The sequence below is a fragment of the Ptychodera flava genome, chromosome 10 (genome assembly GCF_041260155.1).
Source record: "Ptychodera flava strain L36383 chromosome 10, AS_Pfla_20210202, whole genome shotgun sequence".
NCBI lineage: Eukaryota > Metazoa > Hemichordata > Enteropneusta > Ptychoderidae > Ptychodera > Ptychodera flava.
In genome coordinates this window covers 22,959,631-22,983,825 of record NC_091937.1, presented here as the reverse complement: position 1 = coordinate 22,983,825, position 24,195 = coordinate 22,959,631, and the positions used below count along the sequence as shown (strand labels likewise).

Here is a 24,195-nt window from a genome sequence, read left to right as displayed (position 1 = left end):
TGTTGGCATTTTTTCTTTCCACTTTGTCAAGGTCAAATTCAAGGTCATTCGTTACTCCACAAATTCTATTGATTAAGCATGTAGTGCGTACAAAATGGCTATACTCATTGACCAAATTACTTTATAATACCTTCAGTGGTGGAAGGGAGCTTCACAGCTCATAAAAGATTTCAAAAACCTTATTGTTTTTGTTTTTTTACCATTTTATATGAATTTATATGCAATTAAAAGGATTTGCTTGTATTGCAGTTGTACATCTTTTTCTATGCACTGTGTTAAATAATGACACAGATCGGTTTTTGACATGCACTGTGCTTGACAACTACATAATAAATTTCCCTGCATCTCGGCGTAAGCCATCTGCAGTATTACCAACTCTGGTAGGTTGTAAAATCCAGACCTCTGTTCAAAATTTCACTAGTGTAGGCAGGATTGCTGTGCGTACTCTCTGCTTGTAGTGAGAGTAAGTCATCCCTTTTCCTCGCATTTCTCTCCAAGTCATATAAAACGATTTGTATTTTTTCCTAACAATAGCAGGGATTAGAGAATTGTTGCTAATCATAGGCTACATGCAGAAGCAATTTATCAAAACTAAGCCTCTGCGCTGAGAAATATAGGCTATTACCTGTGGCTTTTGAAAATCAACTCCAGTACGCACAATGTTGTACTAACCAAGACATCCAATGTTAAGATATTGATATTGAGTACGAATTCATTAACAATGGGTTGAACCTTTATTGTGAGACACTGGAAGTCCGTAGATTATTTAGGGTTAAAAACGACGAGATTAGCCAAATACGTTGTTAGTAGTTTCTCAGAAACCGTTATCCAAAGGCTATTTACTCGATATTTTATTGTCACCGAATCTTGTTATTTTGTGGTGCATTTCAAATATACATATTTCACATAACTGACATTGCATGCAAATAACTTCGTCAAAACTTTCAGTAAAAAAGCATTTCATTCTCCGAAAGAGGACGTTATGCCTGATATGTCAGGAAGCAAGTGGTGAGCTTGTGTCACATATCCCACTGAATATGACACAGTGCTGAGTTTGTTCACCAGAGAGGTGAAGTTTGTGATGATGTCTTTCCAAGAATATGTTCAAGACTCAAGGAAGATGATTCCTCTTCCCTTCGAGATTGTGGTGCTCGCTGGCATATAGGGAATGCTATGCAAATACTTGCCACAAAGGTCTACTGCAGTGAACGAAATTGTGCTATGAAAAAGCGTAAGAGCAATGTGATAGCTCTGTATTAATAGGCTTAGCTCGTGGACGACCCTGTACACCAACTTTACCCTCATCTACCATGTAAAGTGCTGGTTCATCTGAGCCTAAGTTGCTTTCACTAGATTATCAGCTAGTACATACGACAAAAGCATGTGTTTTGCCTGTCAACAATATATATTCCCTTTGGGTCCTCTCCATGAGGTTTCTTCATTCAGTGCCGGGGAAAAACTACAAAAAGCAGTAAACCAAGGAAAATCAGACTTGTTAAAAGTCAGACTCAGTGGTGCAAAAGATCCAAAGGATGCTAGAGCCATTGACATTAAATAACAATCACAAAAGATGTTGGACCAAAAACATTGAAAATGTACTGCGAAATTTAAACACAAATGCAGACCCATTGTGTGAGACTGGATCTGCAAATGTCAGTAATGATAAATACAACCATGCTTGCTGAAGATATCAATTGTTTCCTTGTTGGAAATTATTTAGCTGAAGGTTCAGTTTTAAACCTGAGTGAAGTACATGACTCATATTTGGCAATACGTAAAGAACATTGAATTGTGAACCCATCAATTGGAAATAGGAAATTAAATAAAATTATAACTGATCACATGAATGTGTGGAATTTGGAAAATCTGCACGACACAGTGAACCAGAATTGGTTTTGCTAAATGCTACTAAAGATGCAGCAATACAGAGAGTTGCTGAGGAAAGTACAGAGGAAAATGTAAGAGTACTGTTCAAAGCTGCCAAAATTTTGAGAAAAGCAATATCATTATCAAGAAGTACACCAACTAAAGGCAGTCTTATCCAAGCAATTCTCAGGGCCCATTATCAAACAATGATATGGAAAATGATATCATTGTCTAACCCTACTTGCCACCTCCAACAAACTAACAATGGAAGCTGGAGGAAAACACATTCATACCCATAGTAAGCATGCTTCCTCCTTTCCCTGAAGCTGTTGTGCATTTGATCAGATATTCTTGTAAACAAAATATATACAAAACAAATATCTGCTCTTGCAAGACGAATGCAATGACATCACATGTACGGAAATGTGTCACTGTGAGGCTGATGAAAATTATTGTCCGAACTGTTCACCTCCTATAAGTGACGCTTTCGTTGATGATTTTGACAATGATTAACAACTTAAGCATGAAAATCTGTTTTTTTGAAAGTCATTATGCAGAGTTATCAAAGTTTTGAAGTTGCTGTGTGATCTTATTACTTTTATAACAAAACTTTCTTCATATTAGAGATTATGGCATTAAAAGTCATTGACCTTTGACAGGAAATGTTAGACATCTGACTTCCTGAGAATGTTGTATAAGTGTTATGAATCTGAAATTGTATACAAGATAAACATTGTGATGTTTTAAGATATGGAAGGCATTTCTACGAAAATTAGAAAGAAATTCATACTGACCTTCAATTGACCTTTGGTAAAGTAGTTCTATATTTTTAATACAATAACCTTTTTTTTCAAAAAACCTCAATGTTGATGATTGTAAGGAATAATTCACATCAAAATGCATGTTTCCAAAGGTAATATGGTTACAAACTGGCCATAAAGTCTGTTCATGGCTAAGAAAAAACGATTTTAGTCGATTTTAAGGAAATGACCTTGAAATGACCTTCAGAGTTGTCAGAAATAATGCCAACAATTTTTTTTGAAAAACTTGGCCATTAAGTAAATTGATGAGCTAGGTTGGCAAAAATCTTCACTAAAAACACACGGAATGACAATTGACCCCGGACTATATTGGTTGAGTATCCCTAACTCTATACCTTGCTGATTATCGCAACATTAAGAAAATTGACAATGATTTCTACCTTTCACTAGGGCAAGTAAAGGTAAAATTTCACCGGCCGAACATTTACATCGACCCGGGCAGGTCGTATAAACGACGTTGTGCATGTAGTTTCGATGAACAGCATCGCATCAAAATCAAGATTCCCGTCAGACGCTGACTTTGACACAGCCTCACACGTCATAACTTCCTTGAGGAACTTTCTAAGTGTATGCGTTGGTGTCAACACTCGCTGCAAGTCTATACTTCAGTCAGCGGCAGATTATTCCCTTTAAACTTACCCCTTGTTCCTGGAACTGCACAAGCTAAACAATGTAACCCGAAATAGATAAGTGGCTGTACATCATTTGTGTATATCCTGTCGTGTCAGGCCTACTTACGTCCGAATTAGGCATGATTTCTTTTATGATTTTCATACGTAATCGCCTTAAGGAGTCGACAGTGATGTGTAGGCAATATCTTGATATAAGTGTTTAAAGTGTCTAAAAGATAGGAAAGCAAGAGAGTTAATACTTAATCTTTGATGAAGTAACATTCAAGCCACAAACGAAGGCCCCTTTTCAGTTGGAGAGAGCAACGCAATGTCAGCGTTCAACGGTCACATACTATGTTTGATAATTTTACCGTGTATATTTTCAGCGGGAAACGCTACGAAGGATCGGCGTGTATCAGGTATTTACATTATTTTTGTATTAAGGTAGTTATTGCCCAGAGAGCGAAAGACTCAGAACCTTTTTGCCAAAACATTTCTAAAGCCAACTTTCAACCATTCCCTTTCTAAATTAAGAATAAATATCGCGTATCACTGCGCAAATTTTTGTTCTAGAAAAGCAAACTATCAAATATTTTCCGGTATTTGAAATTCCATGGGGGAAATTACATTCATGATTTTCATCCTGAACTTTATATACTGCAATGTCTTCAAAACGAGATCCCACAATGGCTAGGTCAAAAGAATGTTATAAAGTTAGAGATTCCGCATATCAGTCCCTGAGGCGCGCTCTACCTTGAATTATTATCGATAATGTTTAGATGAACTTGGCATTAGGAGCATCGTATTCAAATATAAGGCGCTGATGTCAAATTAATGATCTTCAAGCTATTAGAGTGGAAGCAGTGTAATTCCTTGTCAACGTATCTACCGTTACTCTATGACTAATCATATCACCACGAATGATTCACATAAATTGTAACAGAAAAATCTGAACTACCGATGTACAACACAAAATATCTCATGGTTGTGATTTCTGTTTCAGCGACACTTCAAACACATCGTCAAGACAGACGTAGTGTAGACGCTGTGCATTTAGGACCTTACATTTCACGTGAACCGAATGACATAACCGTCTTGGAAATGGGCAGTGCAACGCTGCGGTGTGATATAATGAAAATCAATTCCAAAGTAATGGTATTGAAATGGATGAAAGAATATTCGAATGGCACTGTTGCTGGCGCTCTCACAGCCAGTCAAAACGGCTATAAAAACAATGGTCGATATAAAAGCCGGCAAAGTGTAGATCAATATTATGGGAAATTTAAGCTAAAAATTAAGAATGTGCAACGGACCGATGCCGGCTGGTATTTTTGCAGTGTGTACAACAAGTGGTTGGGTCAAGTCATTCTGAAGTCACGTCGCGTTAAATTGGATGTTCTCTTTCCACCGGACAGGAACTACCCGTCATGCAATTCAAGTGACTCAACATACCGTAGAGAAGGTGAAATCTTGACAACTGCGTGCATTTCAAGGGGCGGTAGTGGGTGGTTTCGTCTGTTATTGCAACGTAATGGCAAAGAAATAAACGGAACGACGTTCAAAAATATGGACGCTGAAATAACCCACACATGGAAACTCACAGCTGACGACACCGGTGCAAATATCACATGCCTATTGGAAGGTCAGGCTATACTGAATCAACGGCAGTGTCTCATCGGTCCACTGGTCGTTCAGGGACCATTTGATAAAGAATCTAATAGTATAGATAAATATATATGGCCCAGTATTAGTGTCACTGTCGGGATTATTGCTTTCCTCGCCGCAACAATTTTTGTTCGTGTTACATTGTCTAGAAAGCCAAAGGAGAAGTCTCTCCAAGAAAGAAATTTGGATACACCAAGTACCAGTATATCGCTTGCAACTCTTCGGGTCCAAGAGGGCGAAAGACAAAACCTCTCGGGGCAGGTTAGTGTGTCCAGGACGACTCACTTGGAACCTGATGCAGTCACACGAGAGAGCGCAAGCTCTGCGCATGCTAAACATGGTTATGTAAATTGTCACTTGTATTATAACGATATGTATTCAGACTACGAAACCATCAGCGAAAATGGGAGATGTTCTGAGTCTCAGGGGTCTGAAGGCTATGAATATACTTACTGTGATGAGAGACAAACTGATGGGAACTACCAAGCTTTGATGAATCCGTGTTTGAATGTGTATACTTCACCTAACCTGTGATATTCCTCAGAATCATGTAAAATGCGATAGAGTAAAAACACATTTAGTAGGAATAGATAAACATGTACAGGCAGTTTATCGTAATTTAATTTAAGGTATCCAAGTAATCATAATAAAATATCTTTGACCTTGCTATTTAGACAATTTTGATTTCACGAAATTGACAAGGCGTTCATTGCTGCATAGACACTCCCCGAAAGCAAGATTAAATATTTAAGAGAATGTAACCACACTCAGATTTCATGTCGAAAACATTCAGGGACTTTAAATTGTTTTTGATTATTTATAAGACCGTTTAATTATTTTCACACGATAATAACTGTATAATATAGTTTTAGATGTGAATTAGTTGCTATACAGTTGCTATAGTTTATTTTATTTTAATACGGTTGACTATGATATGTATTGCCGATAAACATTTATACCGCCAACCTTTGGTGTCTTGGTCTAATATATAGCTCTGGTTTTGTAATGATTTCTTCTCCGTCCGCGTCGCTGTGTCACGTATTGACAATCTTACGCGAAGTTTTGTCACTGTGCTGCGTCTATTATCGGATGCGTTCACAGGCGGCCAGACACTATTAATAAGCTTATTATTGAGTTTTTCTCACTGTTTTCTATATCAATTCCTCTCCTTTTCTTCGTACAGTCAATCTGTGGATAGAAAGACTGCATCCTTATGCTCTAACTGTCGGAGTAAATAAAATAAATGGTTATATAACCTAACCTAGACTCTTGAGTCTTTATTCATTTTACACCCTACATATTACAAGGACGCTTATCTCTCATGTACACATCTTGTAATTAATTAAAAACACAACTAATTATGCTAATCCGTTGACTTATCAGGAATTTTATGGGTTGTCAACATAGCATGGATCGGGGAATCAAGCTGTTTCTTTTGATGACAGCTAGTCAACGTTTGCGGGGAGAAACACCGCTCGTTGCATAAAAACTGATAAGTCGGCAACGTATTTTTATCTTCGATATTCCATGCTAATTTGACCAATATAGTCCTAATATTCTAACTTAACGTTATTCGTTTCTGACTTACAATTAACATGCAAGACGAGATGTTTTGTAAAACTGCGAAGACAGATTGGAAGCGAGGTAGATATACGCGTTGGGGAGATATTGATGTCACAGTCTTTCCGAACGGAAACGGGGATGTTCAGGCGATAGCAAAGAGATAAATCAGTCAGTTGAATAAAACAAAATTTTTAGGACATCATATATTTTTATGTCAGTTTTTGAACCCGCGTGAAACACTGCGTGACAATATTATGCCTACATCTAAACAAAGCCTTTTGGGACATATCTTTAGATGTCAACGTTTGGACACTCTTTAAAAAAGCATGATATAGCAACCATCTACTGTATTTCTCACGATTGTCGGGGGTTTGCGCCTCTATCGGACTAAGTCGCAGTGTCTTTCCCTCGCACTTTCGCTTTCCCGACAATGTTTTGTATAAAAACCAACTTTACAGTGAAGGATGTTAGACTTCGAAGTTTATGCAATCCTTCATCATCTAGTCACTGGCTTGCCTTTATATGCGGGATTGTGCTCTGAGTTCACTTCAATTTGACGTAGGATTCATTTAATGTTTGAGAAACTGGAATCACAGAGATGCGTGCATCGGACACGGACGCGGATGCACAGATTCTGAATGCAGTTTTTTTTTTGGGCAGCTGTCTGACTCAGTTACTGTGTTTCTCCCTTGCACGTCTGCTTTCCCGGAAATCACGTGTTTTTGTGTCAAAACACAATTGCATATCATAGTCAAACGTATTAAAATAAAATAAACTATAGCAAGAAGAAACCTGTGCTGAGACCAAGACACCCCTACCCTGCCCCTACCCCTGGGGACGGACATTTCTACTATCCCTTATGCCGGGACATACAGCATCGTACGCAGGGCTAAATGAATGGAAACCACTGAAGTCCGTAATTTTAAACCCCTTGCCGAAGCTCCGTTCTGTAGATCGACATACAACAATAGATGTTCATTTTCTGCGCATCGGTTCTCACGGATGATATCACTATGTCGTGGGTGTTTGGCCGACGAATACAGTTTCCGTATCGTCATGAGTTAACCTCATGACCCAAAAACATAGGTAGGAAATTCGTGGAAAACAAATGTCTAACATCCGAGCAGGCTGCCCGAGACAATAGTAACTGTCCTGTTGGTTAAGTCTCAATAACTGTATATCTTGCCTATTATCGCAACATTAAGAAAATCGACAATGATTTCCACCTCTCACTAGGGCAAGAAAAGGTAAAATTTCACCAGTCGAACATTTACATTGATCCGGGCAGGTCATATAAACGACGTTCTGCATGTAGTTTCGATGAAGAGCATCGCATCAAAATCAACATTTCCGTCAGACGCTGACTTTGAAACCGCCTGACAGATACCTCATAACTTCCTTAAGAAACTTTATAAGTGTATGCGTTGGTGTCAACACTCGCCGCCAGTCTATACTTCAGTCTATACTTATTCCCTTAAAATTTCCCTCCTTGTTTTGGGAACAGAAAAAGCTACTAAATGTAAGTGTATCCGGGTGTGTCAGGCATGGTTTTTTTTTTAATAATTTTCATACGTATTATGCAAAGCAATCGCCTTAAAGAGCCGTCTGAGCAATATCCTGACATAAATATTTTAAAGATACCAAAGTAAGACAGTTTACAATGAATCTTTCCTGAAGTAACATTCAAGTCACAAACGAAGGTCGTTTTCACCTAGAGAGAGCAACGCAATGTCAGGGTTCAGTGGTCACATACTATGTTTGTAAATTTTACCGTGTATATTTTCAGCGGGATACGCTACGAAGAATCGGCCTATTTCAGGTATTTAAATTGTATTTTTCTGTTAAGGTAGATATTGCCCAGAAAGTGAAAGACTTAAAAACTTTTGCGAAAACATTGCTAAAGCCAACTCTCAACCATTCTCTTTCTAAATGAAGAATAAATATCACGGATCACTGCGCAAATTTTGGTTCTAAAAAAAAACTATCAAATATTTTCCGATATTTGAAATTCTATGGGGGATTAAATTCCTGATTTTCACAAAACTAAGCCGATGAAAACGTTTTCTACGGCATCGACTTCAAAATGAGATCCCACAAGTAGTAGGCCAACAGAATGTTGTAAAAGTTGGAGATTCCGCATATCAGTGCCTCAGGCGCGATATACCTTAAATTATTACCGATAATGTTCAGTTGAGATAAGCATTTGGAACATCGTATTCAAATATACGGTGCTGATATCAAATTAGTGATCTTCAAGCTATTTTAGTAGAAGCACGGTAATTCCTTGTCAACATAACTACCAGTATCTAATGACTTCATGATTCACATTTGTGGTATCAAAAAAGTTTGAAATACAGATGTAAAACACAAAACATCTTATGGTTGTGATTTCTTTATCAGCGACACTTCAACCACATCGTCAAGACAGACGTAGTGTGCATTTAGAACCTTACATTTCACTTGAACCGAAGAACATAACCGTCTTGGAAATGGACTCTGCAAAGCTGCGGTGTGATGTAATGGAATTCAATTCCACAACAATGGTATTGAAGTGGATAAAAGAATATTCGAATGGAACTGTTGCTAGCGTTTTCGCAGCCGGTCCAAACAACTACAAAAACTATGGTCGATATCAAATCCGGCAAGATCAGTATTATGGGAAATTGAAGCTAAAAATTAAGAACGTACAATGGAGCGATGCCGGCTGGTATTTTTGCAGTGTTCACCACAATTTGTCTGGGCAAGTCATTCTAATGTCACGTCGCGTTAAGTTGGATGTTCTCTCTCCACCGGACAGGAACGAATCTTTAGATAAATATATATGGCCCAGTATTACTGTCACTGTCGGGATTATTGCTTTCCTCGCCGCAACAATTTTTGTTCTTGTAACATTTTCTATAAAGCGAAAGCAGAGTGCTCTCAAAGAAAGAAATTTGGACACACCGAGCACCAGTATATCGATTGCAACTCCCAGGGCCAAAAGGGTGAAAGACAAAACCTTTCGGGGCGGGTTAGTGTGTCCAGGACGACTCACTTCGAAGCTGATGCAGTCACACTAGAGGGCGCAAGCTCTGCTCACGCTGATCATGTTTATGCAAATTGTCAATTGTACTATAACGAATCTCCAGACTACGAAACCAACAGCGAAAATGGGAGTTGTCCTGACTACCAGTGGTCTGAAGGCTATGAATATATTTACTGTGATGAGAGACAAACTGATGGGAACTACCAAGCTTTGATGAATCCATGTTTAAATACCTATACTTCACCTAACCTATGATCTTCCTCAGAATCACGTAAACAAGGGTTGAGTATAAAACACCTATTTAGTAGGAATAGATAACATTTACTGGCAGTTTATCTTAATTTCATTTTAAGGTATCCAAGTAATCATAATAAAATATTTTTGACCTTGCCATTTAGACAGTTTTCTTTTCACGAAATTGACAAGGCGTTCATTGTTTTTAGACTATATCGTCGCCACATACACTTCCCGAAAGCATTGAAGATTAAATATGTAAGAGAATATGACCACACTCAGATATCATGTCAAAAAATCAGGGACTTTCTATTGGCTTTTTTTTTCTTTAAGACTAAGTTCGACCTTTTGAATTGTTTTCACGCGATGAATAGACAGGATAATATTGTTTTAAGTGTGAATTAGTTAGTGAGAACAGTACAACTGAGAGGGCGCTAACTCTATGCTCTCTCAGCATCGCAATGAAAATTGCCATCCGTCTAGAAATATGTATTATGACTCAGAACCAATCCAGACAAACATAGCACCACGTTCGACGTAATATATCAATTTCAAGTCAACAATTACGTTCTCATACTATAGCATCCTTAATTCCTCTAATAAATGCCGAAACATGAATGAATCGTAATGGTATCTTTCGAATTACATTCTTGGAAAAGGCTGGTTGCGGCACACCGATGCAGTATATTAACTGATTTTGTTTGCTTACCAGTCTTGATTTATCAGGCAATAAATTTGTACTATTGACGTTACCATGTCTTAAACTTACCTTCACATTTAGTCAACTCTGTGTATTTATGTATTTCTCTGAAGTGAACAAAATATTGCAGTCAACATTACAGAGGTAATAAATGCGTTGTAATTAATCAAAGAATGCAATTGAACCTGTACGTACAAAATAGCTAACAGTCACGTCAAATTACTGTCACATTCCTTTGAAAATGAATAACAAATTGTATGGCAGAAGATCAGCTTAAGGTAGCATGCGTCGTGCATACGCACTAATTGTCAAATTCTTCCCAAATAAACTAGAAGTTTGTCATTTTGTTTGTATAAATAATGACATTTTGATTCTTAAAGTGTTCAAACTTAAAAAATACACTGTTTTTATACGCATATAATATATATACGGAATATATACGGAAACTAACGTGCAAAGACTCTTCCTTTTTGAACAGGAATAGATGTTGTCACAAATACTTTAAATAGTGGCTTCGTTGCTGTTATTTGAATCGGTCATATTGTATTCAGATTTTCTAGAATCAAGACAGGAGTTGTTGAAGAGTTAGATTTTGTTTGCCTGAATACGCATGCGTAGATTCAGCGAAACGAAAAGTTCAATGGCGTGCAATTGTGCAATCAGCTTTGGAACTAATGCCTCCATGTCACCTTTCTGTTTAGGGTTTCCTCCGAACAGCTGCCTTATTTTCCAAGCAGGTCCAAATAATAGACATGTACCATTTTTATGGAAATTTCCCCCTGCGCATGCATGCATGTCAGATAAATCTAACGGCAAGTCCCGTCATGATGTTGAGTCTTTTGAGTTTGAAATATTTATTCAGGAAACAACATAATAAAGCCTCTTGAAAATACCTTGTTGTAAAATCGAGAATTTGCTGTTCTTAAAGAATAAAAAAAGTTAAAAAATGACCCTTACTACATGTGTGAATAAATTATTTCCGTGAAAAATATCAGTCGACAAGTTGATGTTGCATTTGACAGAGCCGGGATGCCCGTACTAAGGCGTAAGTATATGCGGAGTGCTGAAATAACAACTTTTCATAAAGACTATCGAAATATAATCATTGTCTACTCACAGCATTTAATTTTTTTCCTTGTCAAAGAACAGTATTGCTATTTGAAAAGAGAAGAAGTCGTCGATCTTATTAAAGTTCAAATTCACACTTATTTCAGCGCAATGTACATCAATGCCTTGAATTGACCTCGTAGTCTCGACAGATTCGTGTTGATGAGCCAATTGTGTAGTAAGTGGCGTCCAAATTCGAAATAGACGTCATTTACAGGATATGGGGTTATATCAGGTCACGTCAAAGATAAAAGCAAGAGATGGCATATGTGACGCCCTCAACGTAGATCTGAAGTGTTCCTATTGTCTTTAGTTGTAACTATGGACGCGTGCGCGTTCGTTCGACTTGTCTCACGTAAGCGAGTGAGAAGGTTTTATATATACCAGGGTATGAAATGCATTTTCAGCCTTCTCCCATATAGCCTATTTAGACCTCGAAATACGCCAGCCCAATCACAGTTTACGTTTTAGAACACAAAGAAAACTAACGTGCATCCCTTTATTTTTCACTAGTTGGGCGAACATTCGAGAGAATAGTGAAATAATGTGTTTCACCTTTTCTCGGTACGTGCGTTTCCAAACTTCGTTTTACAGTAAATCTGACTGTCGCTAAATTAACCGAAAAACGTCATCAAATTTTGCCTTGAAGAAGGGCGTCGTTCAATTTCGTACGACTTCATCAGTGTGTTGCATGGTGGCAGCATGACATACACCACAGGGGTGTCGGATCGTCTACCGTTTTCGTCAGGTAGTCGGAATATACTGCTAAGTAGATGTATTGTTAGTCTATTAGATAGTGTATCATTGTTATTTATCAAGTTTCTTGTAGGTGGATTAGGTTTTTCAGTCATTTTTATCGCATTTTTCAACTTCGATTAGTTGGTTGATGAACAGTCTCATGCGATGGCATGGTTCTGCTGACTGCTGTACAGTGTCGATGTGTCATTTTCCCTTTGGTATTGTAGCCGAGGACTATTTTTAATGCCGGGTAACCTTATTCGTTAGGGTAACCATTGTATCTAAGCTTCTGGATTTTTATATTTTTTTTCATCCTGTCAACACACGTTGCGTAATATTTGGTCTGTTCTCTCAACTGGTTTTTCTCCTTCAATGCCTGCATCAACTGTTCTCTGTTCATTTACGTCCATCGGACACTGGATGTTGTTGGCTGGCCAGATGCATCTGTCTCGCAGTTGATACGTCTCCTATACCATGCTAACTTCAGACAGTTGTACAGTGTTCTGCAAGCCTCTCATCCGTTCGAGAAATGTTGGCCCATACTGCATCAAGTTTTTGAATATATGTAACAGTCGTCTATGCCGTGTTTTTCAGCCTTGCATATTGCATCAATTCTCACTTGTATAGCGGTACACGATTCTCCAAATATCCCTTTACAGGGTTGTGAATCAAGGTCTCTGAATCCATAGTTTCCCTCACATTCGATGTGATTTCATCACTTTCTCTAAGTGACAGATTGAGGTAACTGCATGTGATATAAGTTAGGGAACTGTACAGCTTTCTGATGAATACCAGATTTACTCTTAAGATGTACGAATTGTGAGTTTTTGTATCAATTTAAGAAGTAGAGAATGTTCTTTTTCAACAGTTATACTATTGTGTGTTAGATCACTTTAGGTTTTATTAACATAGAAGGCACACTGTTACAACGCATTATCTAATTTGTTGTAGACATGTAGTAAAATTGATCTGTATTCTGCAATCTGTAGGTAATTGAACCAATACATGTATAGTGTCCATTGCAAGGCAAAAGCTATGTGATTTATTTATACGTATTCTACGATAATTTGATCATCAAATGTCATAGTGCAGCTATGACTAGGCCACCTTTAAAATGACTTGGCCACCTTTAAATTAATCATGTATTTTGTAGGAATTTTTTGTTGGTTAAAATTTTGCTTAACAAAATATGTTAATCTAAGAGTTAATCTAATAACTTTCATTTTAGGGAGAGGAGGTCCTTCGGTATTCTCATTTACCAAGTAAAAATTACTATTTACATGTACATGCTGTTAAAACAATAGTTACCGGTAATTTTTAACCAGGTGGCCAGCTGTGAACTTTGTTTACACAATTCCTGCACAGTGAGAGAGATAAAGAATTATAAACATAAGATATTGCTTCAAGAAGAAAATCTTGAAGATGTCATTGCTCTACTTAAAAAGTAGTACACAGAGTTGATGTTGAAATATGCAGTCATTAGCTGGAACAGATAATTGACACCAAGCAAAATTTAGCATAACTTGGGAATACGTTTTGTTCTGCACACTAAAATGGGCAAAATCTCCGACACAGCTGAACCTTGCACCATGTACATAGAGAAAATTCATGATTTGTTCCATCCAGTTTTTGGTACATAACAAAAATTGTGCTATAGTAGAATTCATGCTCTATGAAATTCCCTCACCTGCACTGCACTGCACTGCACTGACACTTATGTAAACATACATTCTCCTTCATTTAAAATGAAGACAATCTTTGGGAAAATCTTTTAATTGCTTTACTTGAAAAGTTCATGTTGCAAGTTTAGTGAAATATGCAGTCATTAGCTGCGTCAGCTCAACTCAACTGGCAAAATTTAGCATAAGATGGGAATACTTCACTGTACATAGTTTGAGGTAGTGTAAAGGGAATTTTTTTGACCAAAACTTACTTCAGATTCAAAAACAAGTTAGATCAAGACTTTGCGAAAAATTACACCTTGTGGACCTTTGGTGAGCTAAACACCATAAAAATGTATTTTTATTCAAATGAAAATCATCAAAATACCATGAAAAACAAACATGGAGAACTTTTGTACCTTTAACAAGCCTGTATTTTCAAAAGAACAACCCAAGACTGGGCTAAGTTGAACAAATTGATTGTTACTAGGATTTTACTCTTGCTTTTATGACTTTGTATTTTTTAATGAAATTTTTCAATACTCTTAATGTTAAACATGTTTCACAGATTATCTACAATTCGAATGCTGCATATGTGTGTTATACCTTTATGCCATTAGAGAGTTCACGTTGTCAAGATAACTGCAAATAATGGGGCAGGTACTTGTTAAAAAGACAATTCCTTGCTAACATCATTTATTGATATATTTTAACACTGATATAACATGTAAGGAAATAGGATTTTTCTGTTCCTGTATTCATAACATGGCCTCTGTGAATGCCAGATTTCTATGTCTGGTTCTGAAACTGACAATTAACACAATGTACAAGTTTTTACTTAAATGTTTCTTTGATTTCCTTGAATATTCATCTCATGTCATAATTGTTTAATTTTACATTGTCTTTCATCCTGTCAACACAAGTGTTTTTATATTTGCTCCATGTTTTTAATTGTCTGGAGATTCTACTGCCTGTGAAGCTTCACAAAAATGAGTATTTAAACAATTAATTTTATTCTGTTTGATACATAATTTTCCATTGCATATAGCCTGATAAAAATTGTTATGAATGTAATCAAACTGATTGTCTTCTTGTGACCTAGTGTATGTATAGACGTGTAGTTACAGATTTCAGTCATTCCTATTTGTGTTGGACACCATTTATTCAGTATGTTTGCAACAAAAGAGAAGAAAAGATCAGTTAAGGATGTCCAAGCATTATATGGGTGGAATTTATCCTTTTCCCATAGGTTACATTGAGAATCGCTGGAAAAGCAGGTTATATTGCCATTTTCATGAAAATTTGAACATTGCTAAGTCAAAAGAAACAAATAATAGTGATAAAATGATATTGAATGGTCACCATGCTTAAATATAATGTGGAGATAAATGGCATTAAAAGATTTCACCCATAGAAAAGGCATTGGTGAAAAATGCTGATTTTGCAAGTTTTTCTCATAAATGAAATTAAAATGTTAATTCATGGTCTTTTATATCACAAATGAGTGCAGCGAACCCCATATTTTATTACACATTTTTATATACAGTGAAGAATACAAAAATCGACAATATGTCCTGTGTATGTAAATCAAATTTTCATTATGCCATATGTCAAGGACTGGCTCAAAATTGCTTTATGAACAAAAAAGGATATCTTCGTTAACCATCAAATCTTCTTTGTATCCTTTTCACTTGTGGGAAGGTAGACATTTTGCACCTACCGAACTGATCTTTTGTGATGTCATGATTATGGCTGGAGCAGTACAGTAGACATTTTATGGCTCTGATACTGTGACCATTTTACCTAACACTACTGCAAATGTTTGATGAAATCTGAGATGAAAATAAAGTCCAATACATGTGTAATTTGTCATAGCAATATTTTGTTGTCTCCACAAACATCACATCAACATATGGAAGCTGTATTAAAAATTTCCATTAGGGAAAAATAACCTGTTCCTCAGATCCACCCCTTCTCCCTCCCTTATCTGATATAGAATTTTACAGTACATTTTCTTGAAATTAAAGAGACAAAGTTGCTCATTTCCAAGTTTTTAGTTGATTTTTAAATATTGTTTTTCTTGTTCAGAACAGTGAAATGGACTCAATCACTGGTTGTCACAGCTCAACCCTGTACATTGACATAATGCATGATTTCTTTCATCATTTCATTTTGGCATGTAACAAAAATTGTATCATAGAAGAAGAATTCATGTGTTATAACCATGTACAGGGTGAGAGTTTACTTGTATCATCTGGTGATTGGGCATATTTCAGTCAATTTTCATAAATGACGTTTCAAGAGAAACTAAACTAAAATAATGCCAAAAATGAGTGACTTTGTCCCTTTAAACTGGATATTATTAAAACTATTCTTCAGGTTTTCCTTATAAATTTTGAAAAACCACTGAACCACCATTGAAGCAAAGTAATAGTTACTTTGCTTCAATGGTGGTTCAGTGGTTTTGCATTACCAAATTTATAAAAGCCTCAAAATATTGTGCTTGCCTATAGCTTGTTCTAAGAGTTTTGAGTCCTTTATAATAAAATTATTTGGTATTCCAAGTATGTTGGAAGGAAAAAAATCAGTCCTCCTTGATTTCACTGCCAAAAAAAATCAGGATCAGTTACAAATTTTTTTTTTGATAATTAAAAATGACTGTACATCATAGAACTTTATGCATCAACTAAAGTGTTCCACTATTTTTTAGTCTAAAAATGCACAAGGTGTATCCTAACTGTATATATAAACAAGATCAATAAAAACTAAAGGTGAATCATTTTAGTAGTCTTGCTCTATTGATGACGTAATGTATATGCAATGAGTGTGCAATCAGATTTTTTCATCTTGGTACCATCTCACCACGCGCTAGAGGGATACTGGGAAAGTTTGAATTGATATAGATTCGATTGTTATAACCACGAAACATAGATGTATAAATGTATGATTGATGCACAGCTTAAATGTTTTGGCTTGGCTAGTGGAGACCATATGAAATTTATTATTATAGACAAAATAAATGACACCATTCAAACATTACGAGGGGACTCCTCCTCCTCTTGGCCCTACCCCTGTCCTGGTCATTGCTTCAAAGCTGTCTGCTCATAAAAAACTCGAATAGATATTTTCTTGTTAGTTAACCTTCAATTTCATTCAAAGCTCTCCTATTACGTTTAGTTGAGACATGAGGAGTTTTATCTCTTGCAGTCTCAGTAAACAAACGACACATACATCATTTCTGTAATGTTATAAAAGAATCTTATGGCGTACCTGAGATTTCACGGCAGCTCATTTCATGCGAGAACAGCGACCTCAAGGTTAACATGAGAAAAGTTGCGGTTATATTTTGTCTCACCTGCGCAAGATTTAATAAATATCACTAAATCGCCAAATATCTCACTTGAAGCTGCCTTGGTGGGCAAAACAGTTGATCGGAAGAGACCCTAAAGAAGGTGTTCATTTGTATCAAATATTTGGAAACCTCATACAACCTCCAGCAGCCTCTATCGGCGTGTGTCATACGAAAGCTTAGTCTGGTTCCCTGGCCTATTACTACCGCTGACTGCGCTGCAAAAGAAAATAGGGTCAGGTACGGGCATGGCCATCATTGCTCAATAGTAAGAGTGCTGTGATTGAGTCGAATTTATTTCCAACTTGGAGCTACCTTTGAATTTTGATTTCGTATGCCATCACAGTCATTCTACATCCATAGTTTCCCTAACCAAGCATTCTATGTCGACATTGAATGAAAAACGATAAATCATTCATTTTTGAGTCATTGCCAGACATGCCAAAGGTCCCCATAGACCACTTTCCCGGAAGTGGAAGATCGCGGTTTTTAGATGCGCGCGCAGGATATTTACATCAACATATTATTATTATTATATACTTTATTGGCCTAAAAAAAGGATAATCACCTTACAGCTCAGAGGATAGAAATAACAACCAGACAGACATATAAAAACAAAACAACAAAAAAAACACAGACTAAGTCAGCAAACACATACGACGTACGCTGGGGTGTTCGATCGACGGTAAATTCTACACTATACTAACAAATGATACTGACACGTTCCTACGGACAAATACTGCTAATTTAATTAATAATATATAAGACATTCCGTATTTGTATTATTTGATGAAATACATTTGTCATGCAATCTGCACTAATTCTTGATCGTAAGCGCTGGGCAAGTAGTTGTTAGTCAGTGTGACTTGTTCCATACAACTATGGCGTTGAACACTCGTAGTGTTAGAATTTATGTAATATTCTATGGCGTTTATGATGAAAATGACCGTTATGTCAGCCTTATATTTTGACATTATTATCATTTGATTTTTGAAAAGTCTAAACTTTTTTTCCTCCAACTCCCTCCTCCGAGAAGCAGGTTTTTTCCGCCTCAGACCACAGCAGCGCATACACCGGAACACCCCGTGCGCGTGGTCTCGTTTTGAAATCTACTTCCGGGAAAGTGGTCTCCATGGTCACAAGGTCACGTCTGAGAAAAAATCATGACGATAACCGTCATTTCAACACTAAACACTGTCATAGGAGAAAAGAGTTGGAGACTTAAAAGTGAAGCCGTGCAAACAACTTCAAAGTTCGATGCTTCGTTATCAAATTTCCGAGCTTGCCACTATACAGATGTGCTGATCGCATGATCTCGTCATGTGACTGTTCTCATTAATATGCAGTAAAAATTCCGACTTAAACATTAGCCCATACCTGACCCTATTTTAGTTATCAGCGAAGCCAGCGGTAGAAATTGGCCAGGGAACCAGCAGACTACCGAAGTCTGTATCGAATCTATGGTGTCACATTTTCCCATGCTTTGCCGGATGCTAGTTTCCCATTCCTGGTGAAATTACGCCCTCAAAGATTTTTCTTTAGTTTTACACAAACATACATGAGGTTTACCACTTGGAAAGTCACTACCTCATGTAAGATAGTCTCCTTCGTCTTTGCATACTGTGATCAGTTTTTGCTAATATAAGTTTGTATTTGGTGGAGGTCGTAAATTCACGAGTTAAGGTAGTATGCGCCTCGCAAGTAAAAGACTTAAGGTCGAGCTGCACGTTTTTCAAATGAATATTTCTCATCTAAGATGACAAGGAAACGCCCTCATACTGTATATATATATATATATATATATATATATATATATATATATATATATATATATATATATATATATATATATATATATATATAATATATATATATATTATATATATATAATATCTATATATATATATTCCAAAAGCAGAGAATCTAAAATTTCGTATGGTAGCAATAGCCAGAGTCGAGATAAAATTCTTGAAATTAGGCGAAAAGAAGGAAATCGGATGGTTTGCATATATTTGCATAAATTAACATTTCTTTATCACGTAACTAACGACTGCTTGACAAGTTAAAAGGTGAACCCAACAAATATTTTAATTTTAGGTTAACAAATTATGTAAAATTGAATAAATATTAAAAAAAGTGATTTTTAAGCAAAATACGCTGTGTCGGATGCAGCGCCCCGTAACCTCACGCTCGAAATTCCCTCATTGGACGAGTTCATCGTTCGGCCACCATGATATGGCTATTATCTGACTTCGATATATTATGACTCACTCATTCACTTCCAGTTAACCACTGTAAGGACACAGATCGTACTTTTCAACAATACGATGCATTAAGTTGGTTTGCCTCGGCATTTTTGTGCCCGTGCGCACTGTGTGGCCACGTGACGTTCTAGCAATTGGTCGGTGTGCAGCTCAATACGTCCACCAACTATATTAGTTTGTACTCTTTTCATTAATTTTATTTGCAGTAATCTTAAATGCTCAGTATCCACAAATCAGGCGCATTTTTCTTTCATGCTTACTTCTTGATGTTCTTTCTAATTTTTCAAATATTATTGAATATTTTGCCTAATCGTCCAATTCAGGTCAGTGAAGAGATATGAATTTCACAGGAAAAAACTTGCTTTTCGTGTCCCGCATTTTCTGATTGACCAGGAAAAGGTGGGAAACATGTAAACACCGTATAGCACCGAAGGCTTAAATCAGTACACAGAACAGACTGTGCTAGGAGTGCGAGGTGCATACGCAACTGTGATACATTTTGACTTTTATGTAAATTTTGATAGAGCTGGATGTTATAAACAGCACGCCATGGTATTTCGTTACAGATAAAAGACATTTGTGATTATTGTATGGTAAATATGTCAATTTCACTGAGCGAGGTGTTATATCACTTACCAAACACCCAAGCGTACCGTTTTAGCCCCATTGTAATATGATAACAGTTGGACACGAGTGGGCAATGTCAAACTCGAAACGGCATGTTGAGGTCGATGATGAATTATGTGAGTTCAGGGAGCCCCATCACTCACTCGTTCATATGCAAAAGCAATCAAACGTTATGGCTTCTATAACTTGCTTGTCAAACAACATAATCGTCTTAAGGTAGTATGCGCCTCGAAAGTGAAAGATTAAAACTTTTGCTGGAACTTTCCTTAATAAATCTTTTAAACATTCTCTTCCAGAATGTAGAATAAAAATCGGGGTCACCGTGAAAATATTGCTACTAGAGCAAAAGAATAAGCCAGGATTTACAGATATTTAAGATTCAAAATGGCCACTATACCAGTGTTAGCTCTATGGAGAAAAACAAAATTTTCGAATTTCGAAAAACTAAGCCGGTTGTTAGTTTTCTTACACCAAGAGCTTTAAAATGAGCCCCAACAAGTGGTATATCAGAAAAGAATTGTAAAAGTTTGAGAGTCCGACTATCTGTCCCCGAGGGGTCGCAGTTTCGTACACTATGGTGTTCGGGCAATATAGTTTTCCTTTATGTAATTACTGAAGTACACAATCAGTTAATATAGAGTGGAGTTATAATGACTCGCAACTTGCGCGGCTTTAATTTAGTATCGGAAATGGCGTAGGACAGGAATCGTTATACCCGCACAGATTGTCAAAACATGCTGGCTTAAACGATCTGTCGACATAGAAAATAAAATTCCAAGATCAAACCCCGATCAGAAGCTTTAAATACAATGTTTCACTGAATATAAGACATGTGACATCCGGTGACATTAATCTTAAATATACATGTAGAGGCACAACTGTATTTACTCCTTTTTCTTTTCATCTTCTTCTTATATACATTTATCTCTCTCTCTCCCGCTTGCCCCTCCCTCCCTCCCTCCCTCCCCCCATATTTCTCTCTCTCTCTCTCTCTCTCTCTCTCTCTCTCTCTCTCTCTCTCTCTCTCTCTCTCTGGCCATTAAGACAAATTATAAAGCAACGTATTGTGATATCGCCCTTTGATTGTTCAGTATTTTATCATTTCAATATAGTTTCAACGTCTGAAAATGACTTTGACCGACATTTTGTCGAGTGACCGTAATTAGCCCTACACGTGATATATCGTGAGAATGATCTCTCATTGTTGATATACCGGGCCTTTGGAGTAACTGTTCATCATCTTTAAGTGAATGTATTGTTTTGACAACAGCTTAAGTCATTAGCATCGACTGGACGTTGAATCTGAACCTCCATGCTCTATGTTGACAGATGAACTTGTATGGAAGTGACCTTCCTCCCCGATTGTCTTTAGTTAATTATAGATGCATACTAAAGGCATGACAATATGTAGATTTGGAGACGATTTAAGTTGTTCAATTTGTAGACAGAGGCACTCTTTTCTCGACTAGACACAGAGATGTAGACGCTCTGGGACTTTGACGCACTAACTTCAGTGAGAGGTCCAGTCTATTTGACTGTGGTAGACCACGTCTTTGTAGAGAGCCAACCTTTCTAAGTTGTAACCATGTAGAAGTATCGTGATTAAAGTAACCGGATCATGATGTACCACAGGGACTCGTACTCCTTGTTTATTTTTTATCTGCGTTTATTTGTGTGTATGTGTATGTGTTGTTATTTGTTATTTTTAATAAAATAACAGCGCAAAAGCTGTTTTGTTAATATTTGTCAATAAAGAGCAGTTTATTTATTTATTTGTTTGTTTGTTTGTTTGTTTTTTGTTGATATGTATTTCCGGTGGTTAAGGTTAGGCAATCCTGGCTTATTCTCTTCCTTTTTATTCTCACTCAAAATTAGAGAAAGCCAAGGAGAACAAATTAGGATATTAGTGTAACGTGCCGAAGAACACCTAGCAGAAAATTTACAGTATGGGAATCACTCTGGAGGCATGGAGCTCAAAAATATGAACTTTCCAGCAGTCGACATCATGGCGTGGTGTTGGTGGACATATTGTAATTTGATACAACAGGTGGCAACGTGGGCAACATCTATGATTCAAGTTTGTGGTCAGCACTCCCACTGTTCCTTCTTCTTGTAATTGCCTTGAATGCGCTGATATTATTTGCTGGGGACGTAGAATTAAATCCAGGGCCATCTACCGAAAAAGAAAAGTCGATGAAGGTACGTAGCGGTAAGGCCACGGCATCAGCGCCAGCATCACCAAGTTACCAGGCTGATGAATTACCAAAACAGAGCTCAGTTATAGATTCAGAAATAGAAATTAGTGTTGGAACAAGGATTATTGGCCAGCTACACAAAATGAGGAAGGAAATAAATGACGAACTGGAGCTAGGGAGTTGACAAAACCATTAGTGACATAACAACGAATATGGAAGACAAATTCAGCGCTCTGAATTGTGAACTGGATTCATTAGGCAAATAGCTTAAAACAAAAAAGAATGATCGGAGAGAAAAAGAAAACGATCTGATAAAAAAGGAGCTACAAAAGTTACGGTATGAAATGGAAAGTTTCGAGAAGATATGACTGAGCTGAGCAAAGAGAGAGACGACCTAGAAAACCGTTCTCGCAGGTATAATGTACTTTTCTACGGTATAGAGCAAGAAGGACATCCAGAATCTTGGGAGGCTACAGAGAAAAAAGTGGAAAAAGTTATCAAAGATACCATGCAAATTGAAAAAGATGTCCACAAATACAACGGGCCCATAGAATCACGAATGCTCAGGGCCCATAACGAAAGGATCAAAGCCTATTCGCCGTTATCAGGTAGCGGCCATATTGGATTTAAAACGAGGTCCTTGACGCATAAGTAATAAACAAACAAACAAAAGTGCAATCAAAATAATGGCGCCACCGGGAATTTGGACTCGCTGCTTGTTTCGACTTCCAGAATTGTCGTACGGAGAAGTTTAAACATTTGTAAAACGTGAGGCAAAAACACCAAGACGGACACTCCAAAGGGCTCATAAATTCTTTTTTGAAGAATATATCCACAAATACGAAGGTAAGTACACAACGTCTGCATCCGCGTGAAAATAGCAATCAAGCTACATTCTGTTTATGGAGACTACAAATCACTAGAATGCTTTTGGATTTCTGAAGGTGGTCCACGTCGGACACAGTCGACATGAAGTTTTAGCACCCGTCTATGCCCCGATGGCCTTCTGTTCTTTGTTTACGTCTCTGAAGGTTCATGCGAGGACAAGTACCGGAGACCGCCGCAAAATTGCCTACAATGTCTCCAAATTTTTTTTTATGCGACGGCGTCTATTTTTAGACTAACAGATGTATATGACCCCTTTCATGACTCAAAATATGTACACATTGTTTCTTCTTTGCAGTGTACGTGTTCGTAAATGTAGTATGAGGAAACCACAAACATTGGCGGTTTTGAAATTTGTACAAAATATATATATCTCTGTGATGAATTTTTTCAGGTTTGGGAATAGAATTGGCCAGATAGATTGAAAGTATGGTTGGATATGATACATCAATACAAAGTTTGGAATAATATACCAAAACAAACTCATGCTGGTGAAATACAACTCCAGATAAAAAAAGCAATAGTAAAATAATTTCAATTCTACCTTTTTGCACCTGTATAAATATTTCATAAATTTAATTTATTTATTACTTTCTTTTTATATTAATATAGTCCAAGTATTTGATAATGGTGTGAAGATTCGTGCCAAATGCTATAGGTCACTGAAGAAAAATGAAAGTCCTCATTCTATTTTGGTAGGTAGACATAAAACATTTGTTAAATAATGGATATACTTTATTAATTATCCTTTTTAAATATTATATTAGCCATGCAATTATCCTGACATTATACAAAATTCATTGATTATAAGTTGACAATTCTGCCTTGATTGAAATATGCAGCTTCAAATTTTAAATTGTGTTGTTTCGAGTTATAATTTGTGA

At 36.9% G+C, this 24,195-nt stretch overlaps 1 protein-coding gene across 1 annotated transcript; it reads left to right on the top strand.

Moving 5' to 3' along the window:
• Positions 1 to 3,491: 3,491 nt before the first annotated feature.
• On the top strand, positions 3,492 to 6,181 carry LOC139141449 (uncharacterized). Its single transcript, XM_070711062.1, has 2 exons — positions 3,492 to 3,717; positions 4,302 to 6,181. The coding sequence occupies exons 1-2, from the start codon at positions 3,627 to 3,629 to the stop codon at positions 5,495 to 5,497; spliced, it is 1,287 nt and encodes a 428-aa protein (XP_070567163.1). The 5' UTR covers positions 3,492 to 3,626; the 3' UTR covers positions 5,498 to 6,181.
• Positions 6,182 to 24,195: the final 18,014 nt, after the last annotated feature.